The sequence below is a fragment of the Talpa occidentalis genome, unplaced genomic scaffold (genome assembly GCF_014898055.3).
Source record: "Talpa occidentalis isolate TD23 unplaced genomic scaffold, MPIMG_talOcc4v2.1 talOcc4.4, whole genome shotgun sequence".
NCBI classification, from domain to species: Eukaryota; Metazoa; Chordata; class Mammalia; order Eulipotyphla; family Talpidae; genus Talpa; species Talpa occidentalis.
Window position 1 is genome coordinate 21,442,971 of NW_023604295.1, and position 14,153 is coordinate 21,457,123.

General features: G+C 36.6%; 1 protein-coding gene across 1 annotated transcript in view; it reads right to left on the reverse strand.

The window, feature by feature from the left end:
* Positions 1-14,153, reverse strand: part of SPATA16 (spermatogenesis associated 16) — a 241,674-nt gene that overhangs the window by 88,906 nt on the left and 138,615 nt on the right. Inside the window, 1 exon segment of the mRNA XM_054700710.1 lies at positions 1,492-1,576. Coding sequence (XP_054556685.1) covers positions 1,492-1,576 — 85 coding nt within the window.

Sequence of the window (14,153 nt, forward strand, 5' to 3'; positions counted from 1 at the left end):
CTTTTTACTGTATTTTTTTTAATTGAGGTAACATTATTTTACAGCACTGTATATGATTTAGAAGTATAGTTGTACACCTCTTCAGATGTATGTTACCACACCATGCGCACCACAAAGCCACGCATGGTACTCGACTGAAAAATTTCATTTGGCTATTTTCGTAAATTTTCATTTTTATTCTATTATTATTATTTAATATTTTATTTTATTTTATAATTCTTACATCATTTTTCATTTTTGCACAGTGTATGCATTTTCATCTTGGTTATATTCCCCGTACAATTCCCACCCCCCTTGTTTTGATATAACATTGGTTTAAAACAATGTGTATGATTTAGAATGTAAGTTCACACCTCTTCAAATGCATGTATCCACTCCACATCTACTACCACCCACAATCTTCCACCAAAAATTTCAGTATGAACTGTCTGATTTGCTAGTTTATTGAACTGTTACTTTTAGCAAATTAGCACCAGAGGTATCTTTAAAAAATGAATTTGTTGCCTGCTTTTTATACTATGTCACAAGGTCTTTGAAAAGTTAAGGATGCAATTTTGTCTTTTGAACTTTTTTTAAACACAAGGAGATCCTAATATGTTTTTCAGCATGTGCTGACATCACTTCCATGTATATATAAAATTATTCTGCTTAATCAAACTTCCACAGATTATTCATTGTTAATTTAAAATAATCACATATTTCAGTTCAACCCCTGTCCCCCAATTTAATTTGGAAATCTGTTAACATTTGATGGAATTCCTAAGCAAGTAAAAATCCAGTTTAAATGAGGAACATAGTTTAACAGCAAATTGAAGTTGGCTGAGTTCTTCACTTTGCATGTATTTCAGCATAAATTCATTGACAATTTGTGATAGTAGGATAGGATAGAACAGATTTGTAATGTCATGAGGAAATTGAACTAGTAAATTCTAAATTCTCCTTAGAATTCTAAGAAATTGTGACTCTCTTCTTGACATCTAATTAACCTTTGGTACGACTTTTTGCTACCATTTTGAAAAGTAAATCAGAAAGATCTACAGTTTTGCATTGGCTAAGTGTTCCAAATATTAAATGTTACACAGTGTGTATAAATGATCTTTGCATATTCCTTTATTATATAACTGATATCACTTCTAACATCCACTTTTATAGATAGGTCATAGATCAATAAGAATCTATGAGAATACAATGTTCATATTTTTAAGGGTTATATCATTAGAGCAGCATGCCTAGCAAAATGGTTTCTGGGATGTCTAAAATTTATACTGGGTTGTAAAACTAAAGAATGGTCCAAGGGTTAATAACCTTAAATTTTTCCCTTAAAATTAGAAAATCTACTTCATTATAAATACATTACTACTCTGTACTGTCCTTCTGATTGATATGCCAAGAGCTACCTTTTTCAGCAGTCTTTTAAGCACCAATCCTTCATTTTGATTCAAAAACTCAGAGGGGCTTCTCATCCCCAGTTGGGACATCATTTTTTTTTACCTGCCAATACAGTTTGATGAGCTTGCTTATAACCTGTTCGGTTCCTCCACACAGCCAGAACATGTAGTCAGCAATCATGGCACTCCTAAGAACAAGGACAGATTTTTAAAACACAAATTTATAGTACAGAAGAAAAACCATCTCAGGGAATATATTTATTTATATATATACACACACACACACACACACACACACACAAAAACACACACACACACGTGTGCGCGTGCACTGAGGAGGAAGATGGAATATATAAAAGTTTGACTAGATTAATATTAAGGAAAGTATTAAGCACATTTTAAAAATGCAGAAAGGAGTTTTTTTTGGGGGGAATGGGAAGTAGGTAAACTAAAACTATAAGGGAAGCAACAGGCTATTGGTCTTCTAAATTGTTTTCTGTTTGTATAGTATAAAAATATTTAAAGACTATGAGAGAATGCTTTGTTTTGGTTGCCTCTTGATAAGCTTCACAGCAGTTGTAGAATAACATATTTTATGAACTCTTAAACGCCTTCAATATAGCATTACATATACAGCTATTATACTGGTATTTAAGTATATCTAATACTTTACCTGAGTTAAATATTATTCACCTCTGATTAAATTAGCCTCCTTAAAATTGAAAAGAAAAATTTCTAATTTAACAAACACTCCCCTCCCTCAAACTTTGCATTTAATTGAATTGGCTTCAGCAGCTAGTGTGTAAAACCATTGCATTAGTCTTATTAAGCTGAGGGGATATTAAAAACTGTTGTGCAATGGATATTAATTCATTGCTTAGCACCCTTTGGAAAAACAGTTTACTTTTATGACTGTTTCTCTGCTAGGCCTCTCTATTTCTTTTCCCCAGAGATTCCAAATCCAATTAAATGTGACTAGAAGTAATCCCAAATTGTCACGTTAGCCAATTAAACGTATAATAATCCTGTGTACCTAATCACTAGCACCAAAAGTTTATTTATTTAAGTAGAGCTATCACTGTGTACCCCTGAATGTTTTTCTTATCTTTGCCTGCAGATACGTGTTGTTTCTTGACATCATTGTAAATTGAATTAGAAATTTTCCTTCCCTAAATATAGGTTGTCTCAGCCACTGCAGCTGTACACATACTACGTACTCTGTTGAAAGAATTAAAATGTTTAGATTCTTTCTCGGGATAGACAAATTAGGACTTTAAAAATTAACAATGGAAAAAAATACCACCAGCTCAGTATTTTTCTTTTCACACATGTGTTCCTGAAAAGAAGCTGCCTGCTGACATTGCAAAAGAAATAACTAATATTTTAAGAATTCAAAAACCTAGTTTAATGATAAGATAAAGTGATCTGGGAAGCCTGGATGTTGTGTGAAAATGTATGGGGTAGAAAACAAATGATAAAAACCAAAGGCTAGAGGGAGAAAAAGTGAATTTCAAACATTTTGTTTTGATAGAAACAGTTGGAAGTTTTTTCCTGTCATGAAAACTTAAAAAGGCAGTCCACCTGATGCATAGGTGCCTGTTACCTGATAGAAATCCATTTAATAAAGTCTGACATTAAGAGATCAAGGACAAACCCCAAAATCTCACTCTTAAGGACAGCACACACGATTTATAGAAGTTGGGTACTTTTAGGTGATGATTTTGCACTCCGATTCATTTGGATATGTAAAATATGGCCTCACAAACATTGTCAATGAGACCACCAACCATTAATTAAAGCAGGGGTGGACAAATTTTTCCTAGAAAGAGTAAGATAATGTGTATTTTTTGACTTTGTGGGTCATATGGTATCATACTGCCTCCACGTTGCTTTGTAGAAACAGCTGTACTCAATAAATAAACAAATGGGTGGGACTGAGATCTGTAAGACTATATTTATGAAAAAAAAAAGTGCTGGGCTGGACTGGGCTTGGCTTGCCTTACTGTAAGATAAGCTGATTTTTAGGTTAAGCAACAGGTGACAGCAATGCTATACTTGCCAGTCACAGCCAAGTTTCTACAATTCTGGCCACAGTCTTGAACTATTTAAATTTACTTCTCTCTCTTTAGGGACAATGTAACACCTTGTACTAAAATTACTGAGCAGCCTTCAGGGAAGAAACTTTACAACTTTAAAACATGCAAAAAATGTAAAATACAATCCTGGATCATGGACATAGTGGCCAAGTTAAGTTAAAGCCCAATTGTTTTTTATCATGTTAGAAATTTTCAGCTGTGGTTTAGAACAATGTGAGAGAAAAGGAGGTAGATTATCACAGTGACTGCCTAGGGCATGTCTGTATTTTTGGTATATTTGGTGATGTGGTTTGGAATTTACCATTATAAAATTAGAAGTGCTAACATTTTATTAATATTTTCCAAAAGTTTTTTTCTGTAATGAAGTATTATCAAATAGCTACATTCTTAAGTAGGTCTTTATTGGGGGCGGAAGTTATTTTTTTAAAAATACATCACCAAATTTATATTGAAACAAGTGAAGAATTAAGATTAATTGAAATTTGTTACCCTCAGTAAAGCACAAATATAATAGAAAATACATAGCAATATTAAATAACAAAATATGGTTTCATAAAGCTACTTGTTTGCTGAGATATTTTTTGTAAGTATAATGTGTTTCTTTAGTTATCTGGCTTAGATCTGTGTTCATGTTAGAGACACAATTCAGATGATAGTTGCTCTAACCCTATTTTCCTCCCAGCAGAAATGACAGTTGTGCTTTTACCACCCTCCTTCCTTATCTGGTTCCCATATAGTTATGCCCGACAGGTCAGTCTTTATGACTCAATAGAAACTTCAATGGAAGGACATGAAAGAACATGGAAATAACATTAAGCCAAGCAATATTTGTTAGGCAGGAAATGGGTTTATCATCAAGCTGAGTTGGTACCTTGCAGGATCTTGGCTCTGGGAGACTGATCTCATGAATTGAAGGTAACAGTAGTAATTCATCAGCCTTCCTAATTCCCTTCAGGTATCTCTGTTTACCTTTAGACCAATATCCTAGATGTTTACTAGTCAATGTGATTCAGTGTTGCTCCTAAATGTAGATGTCTTTGTTTCATTGTTATTTTTCTATTCAACTTACTTTCATTGTTTACTCCCTGGATTCTACTGAATGTTGTAGCTAGAAACTGAAAGATCACCTCATCTAAGCCCTTTTAATTGACAGTTGTTGGTTTAGTATCTTTCAATTCTGAGCCTTTACTAACTACTAAATACCACCATAAGCACTTTCTATAGCGGATGTTAACATACCCCACCCATAGTTTTTCACTAGTTCTTCTCATCTTATCATACCTTCCCATGCAAACTGCTCCTTCTCCCTCTCTCCTCTAACCCCTCTCTCCTACACACACACACACACACACACACACACACACACACACACACACCTCACTTTTAATTTCCCATTTTGTTTTGGAGCTTTGCTGCCAGTACATAGAAGTATGGCCCTTTCTTCCACCTTAAAACAAAACAAAATGCCCTAAAGCCCCTTATTTCTTTTTCATTCTGGGTATCATCTTACTACTGTGGGCACCCCCTACATCTGATTTCTTTCATTTTGTTCTCTCTTGAACACATTCTAGCAAAGCTTTAATTCCTATGGCTTCCTGAAACTGCTTTTGTCAGTGTTACCAATGGTCTCCAAATTGCTTAATAAAATGGTTCAATGCTCAGACCTGGTTTTCCGTGCATGCTCAGGTGCAGGGGATGCAAGTGCTTGTTCTCTCCAGGATGTGCTTGTCCGCATGGCTTCCACAACTCTGTGCTTTCTGGTTTTCCTCCTGCCTTACTGTTTGTCCTTTCCAGATTCCTTTAGCTGTCATTTTCTTATCTCCCTGGATTCTTAACTGTGGCATGCCCAGGGCACAATGCTTTAGGCCCCTTCTCTTTCTTTCTATTCTCAACCCTTTGGTGATCTCACCAGTTTCATGGTTGTAAATACCAAGCATGGGTCGACAACTCTTATATTTATATCCTGAATTTAAACCTTTTCTTGGATCTCTAGATTCTTATAGAAACAGCTTTCTCAACATCTCTACTTAGATACCTCACAGGTATTTCAAATTTAAGACTGTCAAAGGCAACATCTGCTATGCCTCACTTCCCCACCTCCAACCTTCAGTAGCTTTCTCTATTCATCCACATTCCCAGACAAAAATCTTGGAGTCATCATTATTCCTCTTTCTCTCACATGCCCTATCCAAGATACAATTCTGGTCAGGTTTTCTTTAACATATATCCGAATCTTGTCACTTCTCACCGTCCAGCATTAGCATCTGGTCCATCATCTCTTACTTTGATTATTGCAACAGCCTCCAAACTGGACTTACTGCTTCTTCACCTCTCTATTCTTAACACAGCAGCCAGAACAATCACCAAAATTAGCATACCAAAGCAGGTCACTCCTTTGCTTAAAACTGTTAAGGTTTCCTGTCTCAGAGTAAAAACCAGTCTTTAAAATGGCATTTGAGCCATATGCCATCTGGTCACATGTTACTTCACTGATTTCGTTTCCTACTTACTCTGTTCCAGACAAACTGTCTACCCTGCTGTTTCTCAAAAAGAACAAGTACATTATAGCCTCTGGGATTTTGTACTTTACAGTCCCTGTCCTGGAATGTTCTTTCCCTTAATACCCCCTGACTCTCTTGTTCACCTTTTCTAGATCTTTAATAGCGGTATTTTCTCTGTGAGAACTACTACGCCCACACTCCAGTACTATCCACACCAAAGCCTAAAATATTCACTCCCTGACTCATTTGCTGGTCTATCTCCACTGCCCTGGGAGCGTGCCTGGTGTGGTAGTCACACAATAAATGTCTGGTGACTTAATCACAACATCATCTTTTTTATTTATTTAAACTTAAAATAAATTATTGTACAAAGAACCCAAGGCCCACAGAGTTATATAGCTTATTAGAATTCTGACATAAGCAGTCTAGCTATAGATTTACGTCCCTGACCATATTTAAGAGAGTTGTTTTGTAGTGGAGGTGGTGTGGGAACAGAGGGATATAGAGGCTTTATCCAAGTCATTTGTCTAAGGTAGAATCAAATGCAACATTAACACATGTGACACTTCATATATGCTAATAGATGGTGATATATTTGTAAATCATAATTTTTTTAAAAGATTTATTTATTTATTTATACAAGCACTGGGTACAGTCAGAAGTGCAGGAGGGTGAGAGAATTCACCAGAGCCAGAGCGGAGAACAGAACAGGCAGGATGATGAAGAAATATACTGCTGAGGGGAGCAGCGGGTGCAGGAGAGGTCTGTGCCCCATGTGGGACCCTCACCAGTGGCCGAGGAACGAACTGGCGCTGCAGAGGCTTCGGGCAGCTTCGCAGCCCAGCGCTCAACCGCTGCGCCACCAGGCGAGTGTAAATCATAAATTTTTTAATAAATATTAATTTAACAAAAATTATTTTATATATTAAAAAGGAAAGTTACCAGGAATCACGTTGGCCTAATGTGTTTTACCTAAAATCATTTTAACACGCTGTCTTCTGTCTTGTTGTCAGTAATTATTATTTTTCTGTGAGTAATCAAAACACTGTTCTTTTGATACTATATTTGAATTCATTTTGCGAAATTGTTTCTGAAGTCACATTTAATTTACCTAATACATCTGCCAAATGTCTAAGGTCAGAATCTGCTTTTAAGTATATATACATATATATGAACATATGTATGTAAATGAAAGAATTTTTATGTCCTGAACTCAACTTATTGTGACTCAAATCCCATTTCTATATTAAGGCAAATATACAATAAAAGAATTCACATGTTATTATGATTAAGACAGGTACTGGTTTTGTTTTCCAGATTAATACTATAAAAGGATATTGATGAATAAGAATATTCAAGCCAGGTAATTTTACACATGGGATATTTCTAAAAACACCGTGCAGTTCTAAGGATATGAGGACATACTATTAACATTTCTCAAGGCGTAAGTTCAGATTAGAAATTCATAACATTTCTACTCAGCATGGCCACACGGTGGTGTAAAACAATAAGGTATGAGTAAACAAAAGAAAACTGCAGCACACAATCAGCTGTGGTCTCATCGGGTAGACTGGCTAGGACCTTGAAAAGTCATTCTGTTCATCACCTTGCCTTTAGGCAGGATCACACTTAAACCTTTCAAATGAGACTGATGAGAATCTATTCTGTTTTAAAGACCTCCACGGAAGGACATTGCTCTGCTTTCCTCACTGATTCCAGAGTTTCACAGCCATAAATAGCAGCTTCTGCAGTTTTAGTCTGCTGGCTTCAGCTCTCTCCAGTGTTAATGCAACTCAACGAGACCTTATCCTCTGAATAGCAGTTCTACATATGCACAGTAATTTATTAATCTTCTCTTCCCTAGGTTAATTAATTAACCCCAGTTGCTTTAATCTTTCTCCATGTATCCCCTTCCTATTCCTGACATTAGTCAGTTTCATGGTTACCTTTTCAACTTAATTTCCTCCATTCCTTTTCTTCTCCAACCAGAAATTGACTCACTTGAGAGTCTAAGGATAATTTTATGGTCTTTGTATGCAACTATTTCATTTCTAGCACTGGTGTAGGTACTTCTTAGAAGGTGTCTGTTGGTTAGTTCCAACAAACATGATTTTTTTTCTATTATCAATATGCTTAAGAGGTTTGTTTCTTTCCTTTTCTACTTAAAAAAGCACAGGGACATGCATATACATGTTATTAATTTTAGATTAATTAATATTGATGTCTCTAGAAATATATGAATATGCCTTTTGAATATAAAAAAACACACTAATAGTAAAGAGATTTCATTTTGATTTGGAGGAGAGTCAAGACAGCAAATTCATTCAAGTGATTACCATCCCCTTGCTCCCCAACCCCCCCAAAGAAAAAGCAATTTTTTTTGCAGGCTAACTTGTTTTTCACACATTAAAGAACCACAATAATCTTTTTAAAAATGTAAATGTAAATTATCTTATATAAAATCAAGCTCTCACATTTTGAGTAGGCCATTATGGATGGCCCACCACACTAATGATTGGCTAAGTCTTTGTTTCCCTCTTCAACACATTTTCTACCACCCTCCAATCAAGTACGACTTACTCAGTTTCTTGAAGCAAATGCAAAGTTTCCCACCTTAGGGGTATTGTGTATGTGTCTGCTTTTGCCTGGATCTTATTCCTTCAATTTTTCATTTGGCTGCTCCTTCTCAAGATTTTGGCCTCTAAGCTTTAGCTTAAATATTATGACCTCTTCAGTGAGGGTTTCTCTGACTGTTCTTTCCAAATAAGTTCTGCCCTGCCATCCCTCAGCCAGAACCTTATTTTTTTCCTGCATATTTTGTAATTACTTGTTAGTTTAATATCCTCTTTCCCTATGTCTTTGTTGTCCAATGTGGTAGCCAGAAGCTATATGTAGTTATTTAAATCAATTAAAATTAAAAAAATTAGTTTCTCAGAGACACTAGGCACATTTCAGGTGCTCCATATTCACTTGTGGTTAGTACTTCTGTATTGAAATATACAGAATACCTCCATCAACATTGAAGTTCTACTGGCAATACTTCTTTATACTATAAACCACAGAAGCCTGCCATTATAATGCTGTGTGTAATATCTAGTAAATAATAGGTGCTTATAATTGTGAATTTTATGTGTCAAATTCACTATGTCCTGATATTTGACTAAGCATTATTCTGGGTGTGTCTCTGAGGTATTTTTGGATGAGATTAACATTTGAATCCATTGACTGAGTAAAGCAGATTGCTCACACCAGTGTAGATATGGCTCATCCAATTTACAGAAGACTTGAATAGAATAAAAAGGTTGAGTAAGGGAGAGTTTGCTTTCTGTATCAGACTGTCTTTGAGCTGAGACATCAGTACACTTCTGCCTTGAGATTCAGACTTGGGTTGGAATTTATACCATTGTCTCTCCTGATTCTTAGGCTCTGGGACTTATGCTATCACCTCTTTGGGTCTCCAGCTTGCCAACTACAGATGCTAGGACTTCTCAAATTCCATAATAGTGTAGGCCAATTCCATATGTGTACAAATTTATATTTCAAATGTATATATAATTTCACATAAAACTAATATTTATATTACTATATACAACTGACATTAATATATATTATGATATTCTGTTGGTTCTGTTTCTCTGGAGAACCCTTACTCATAGAGCTACTCAATAATTCACATTTGTTTTTGTTTCTCTTTTGCCCTGGTTGTTCTCGTCCTCCAAGCCACTAACCCTAATCATTTGATGTTCATCAGAAGGCTCAGACTTTACAGAATTCAGAGTTCATGCATTTCAGTGGTCAATGGACGCTGAATAAATTATAATTTCATCTCTGGACTTTGCAATAAGTCTGCCCTTGTGCCTTTTTTTGCCAAATTCTAATAGCTGGAAGTTGTCCCTGAGACCAAGTCTCTACCTTTTTCTGAGCAAATTTAGTTTTTGTGTTCCTGCCTTGATTGCTATTGTCGATTTTGATTATTTACTGGGGCTTTAGCAATACTTATTCCTGCAAGATTGTCTAATAATGGATAAGTGCCTACTAGTTTGGAATTTCAAATATTGACTGTCTCTAGATTCTCAATTGATAACAAAAAATAATAATAATAATGGTTTTACTATTCCTACGTGTAACAGTAACCAAATTTACTGGGTGCTTATTGTGTACATAGTAAGTGCTTTCACTTCTCATTTATTTTTTTACAAACAAGCTATAGTATGAAGAAACTGGGGTTCCTCAATTATAAAAAGGTTAATTTTCTAAAATGTTGGTGGTAGGGTGAATATTCAACAGTTAAGATGTCATCAAATTTTGGTCTCTTAATCATGATTCTGTACTACTTCTATGTTGTCATTCTTTTCCCCTGCATCTTTTATAAGACTATTATCTTGTTGGACTTCTCTGACACTAATTTCTTACATAACTGTTGGCCACTGGTACAATCTATAAAAACTTTATTTCTGTGGTTGATTAAACAAGTCAGTAATTACTGTTGCCTAGTGAGGCGTGGTCTTGGTATGAAGGTTTAATTTTATTTTTGATCATTATTATTTTCTGTGTGAAGCCCCAAAATGATCAACATTATCAGAAAACACTTATTATGTTTGTCATAGCAACAGGTATAAGGACATGATGTTGCACTGTATGAGTTGACAATTTGATTATTGATATGACAGTCATATTTAAAAAGAGTAATGAAAATATAAGGCAGTTTTATAGTCACAAAGAACAATGCTAGTCATAAGTAAAAATTGTTAACTAAGAAGTATAGAGCATAAGTGCTATAGAATTTTAAGGGAGGAAATAATTACTTTGGCTTATTGAACTAATTTAGTGCTGAGGCCTGAAGAATGATGAGCATTATTTTTAAGTGGTGATGAAGAAAATAGCTTTTTTAAAAAAGATTTATGCATACAAGAGCTGGGGTACAGGCCAGAGGTGTGCGGGGTGAGAGGACTCACCAGAGACAGAGCGGGGAGCAGAACAGGCAGATTGATCAATGTACACTGCTGAGGGGAGCAGTAGGCGAGTCAGAAGAGGTCTGCTGGGCCATGTGGGTTGCTCCCTGGCTGGCTAGGGATCCAACTCGTGCTGTAGAGGCTGTGGACAGCTTCATAGGTTGCATCTTAACCCCTTATGCCATGAGGGAGGCCCCGAGCAAGCATTTTTTTTTTTTAATAGAGATATTGTTATGGCAGAAATTCCTGACAGGAAATAGCTTTTTTTGACCAGACATATTATATGTAAGGATACTGAAAGTGAAAAGTATTAGCATGGGATTGAATGAGAGGCAGAGGGTTGGAGTAAAGGAGAAAGAGAATAGCCCAGAAATTGTGTTGGGGATTGAGTCTGTAGGTTTTGGATTCCAGCAGGGTTTGGACTTTGTTCTATAAATACAGGAACAGTTGCAGGATTTTTGACCAGGAGAGTAACAGGGGAACTTCCAGGTTTAAAATCTCAGCCATTGCTGACCTGGATTCCATGATGGGAAAGACCAGGGCCTCTCAAGCTTGTTTGTAACAGAGACAGGCAGACTCTTGGCATAATGAGAGAATTCTGAGGGTGTACCCATTTTATTTAAGGCATGTGTTCCTATGTAATGACCATTGATATCTTGACCCTATTTGCTTTTTCCAAAATGAAGACAATGGACTGGGGAACCAGGGTCCTGACAGGGCCACATGGATAAGGAAAGGAGCTGAGCACATGTTTTTGTTAGACTCCTCTTTGCATATTGCATGAGTTCATTCTCTTCACAAAGACAGAATTCTGAGATGAACGCATTTTTCTATCATTAAGGTTAATGGGGATGCAAACATGCACATAGATGATTATATTATAACGAGTAAAGTAGAATAATTGACATATGCACTAACCCAGCTGAAAGATTAGTGCTCAGGGAGGGACCCTGTGTGAGCCTCAATTGAGAAGTAGTAGTTAGTCAAGCAAAGGAGAATAAAACTGGTAAGGGCATTCTAGGCAGAGGCTACAACTTGGACACTGGCCCTTAGAGGTTAGAAGTAGGAGGAAGAGTTAGGAACCTTAAAAGGACCATCTTGCTGGATTTAGAGCATGCAAGGGAGAAGGCATTAAAGAGCTTGGATTTCATCCTGTGGACTTTTAAGTACAGAATGACATGGGTAGTTCTGTGGCTTAGAGAACTCTTCAAAGAAGACTGCAGGTCGGAGGTCATTGGTGGAGTTTGAGAGACAACGATGGAGCCGACAGTGACTGTGGGCACAAAAAATCGAGACATTTGGCACCATTCCTAAGGATAAAATTAGATGACAAAAGCATGTGAAAAGGCATTAAGGTACTTAAATACGTAGAAAAATTCTAGTTGCTGTGTTGTCCTAATGTCAGACCTAGGAGGCACTTTCCTATAGAAGTACATCCTATTAATCTTGTGAAAAAGGAAAAACCTAAAACTGAAATTTACTCTTTTTCATAAGAATGAACTGTCTTAGTATCAAAGAAGCATAAATAATGATGGCCGGAAACCAACAGTAAAATGCTTGGGTGGAGACTGACTGTTACCACACAGACTAGCATCCCATTAAATAATGTGCCGCCATGACTCTCTGAAGACCATTGTTGGAGCCTGATGAACCTGTGAAGCTTTCTTAGTACTTATTTTTAAAGGTTTCCTTCTGGAGCATTCTTCTGGGGCATCTTGCTAGTGAGTGACCTGCCTCCTACCTGATTATATCTCAGGTCACTAACCCATGGTCAAGAATTGAGCCCTCATCCTTGGAACATTTCTTCACCAGCAGAGGGCACCCTCATCTTTTGGTATGTGTGAAAAATCTAGAGCATGTGTTTCTCTAAACTTGAATAGGACCATAAAGTATTAACCAACTACTTGTGAGGCCAAAGGAAGGGGGAATAACAGGAAAAAACAAGGAATGTCATCTTAGGTCATCCAGAAAAGGGACAAAAGCTATAGAACATTCTGGTTGTACAAAAACAGGCAATACTGAATCTAATTTTGCTTTCAGTAGTTCACACCAGCAGGTTCTGGAGCCAATATAAAATGTAAAGCAGTTGGAAAGAAGAATGCAGAGCAGAAAATAAACCCATTCACAGTAGAGGAACAGCTTACAGTGGAAGTAGCCAGAACTAACTATCTTGTTACTCCCTAGAAATAAGGAAAAAAATATAGCCTTACTTTTTCTGTTCTATCTCCTGAACTCTGCTTGGTAACAAAAATTTCAGGATATATAGAGATTATATAGTCTGATGAAACATCTTGATTATGTAGTATATTGTGCAACTGAACCACAGTGATAATCTCAGCTGCCTATTTCTCAAGAGCCTGAGATCTATAGATAAAGAGGAAGACTTAGGAAAAGAGTGACTAGCTGGCATACTTATGCTTCAATATAAGATTGTTCTTTGGAATGTGGAATCAATTTTCCAGTAGATCCAAAGTATATATACACTGTGGTGAGGATTTCAAGGCCTACGGACACCCATTTCAATGACAGTTTACTGAAATGACATATGTTTAACAGTTATACAATGTTTACTAATAAAATAAATATGAATAAGAGTGAAATGACATAGTACTTCTGAATTTGCAACTGAGTAGAAGCAGGATTCGTATTTAGTGTTTCTCAACAGTAGTCCTTTTTGAAGTTTTTGATAATTACACTTTGTGTTGTGTGGGATGGTCCCACGCATTGCTGGAGGTCCAGCATCCCTGGGTGCCCCATTACTTTGACAATCCAAGCACTCTCTTTCACTTCCCATGAGATGGAAAGGCACTGAAGATCCACTCAGCTATATTTATGGAGATTCTGAAAGGGAATCAAGGACACTTTAAATGTTGATGGAATGGAATCAACTGTGCCTTACTTTGTAACATCTCTTAGTTGAACTATATTTTCAAGATCATCTTTCTTTTCAGTTTTGAGCATGGTAGATTTTTTTTTTTAAAGATGTATTTATTTATTTATTTATTTATTTATTTATACAAGCACTGGGTACAGTCAGAAGCGTGGGAGGGTGAGAGGATTCACCAGAGCCAGAGCGGGGAACAGAACAGGCAGACTGACAAAATACATCGCTGCGGGGAGCAGCGGGCGTGGCAGGAGAGGTCTGCATGCCATGTGGTACCCTCGCCGGTGGTCGGGGATTGAACCAGCACTGCAGAGGCTGTGGGCAGCTTCTCA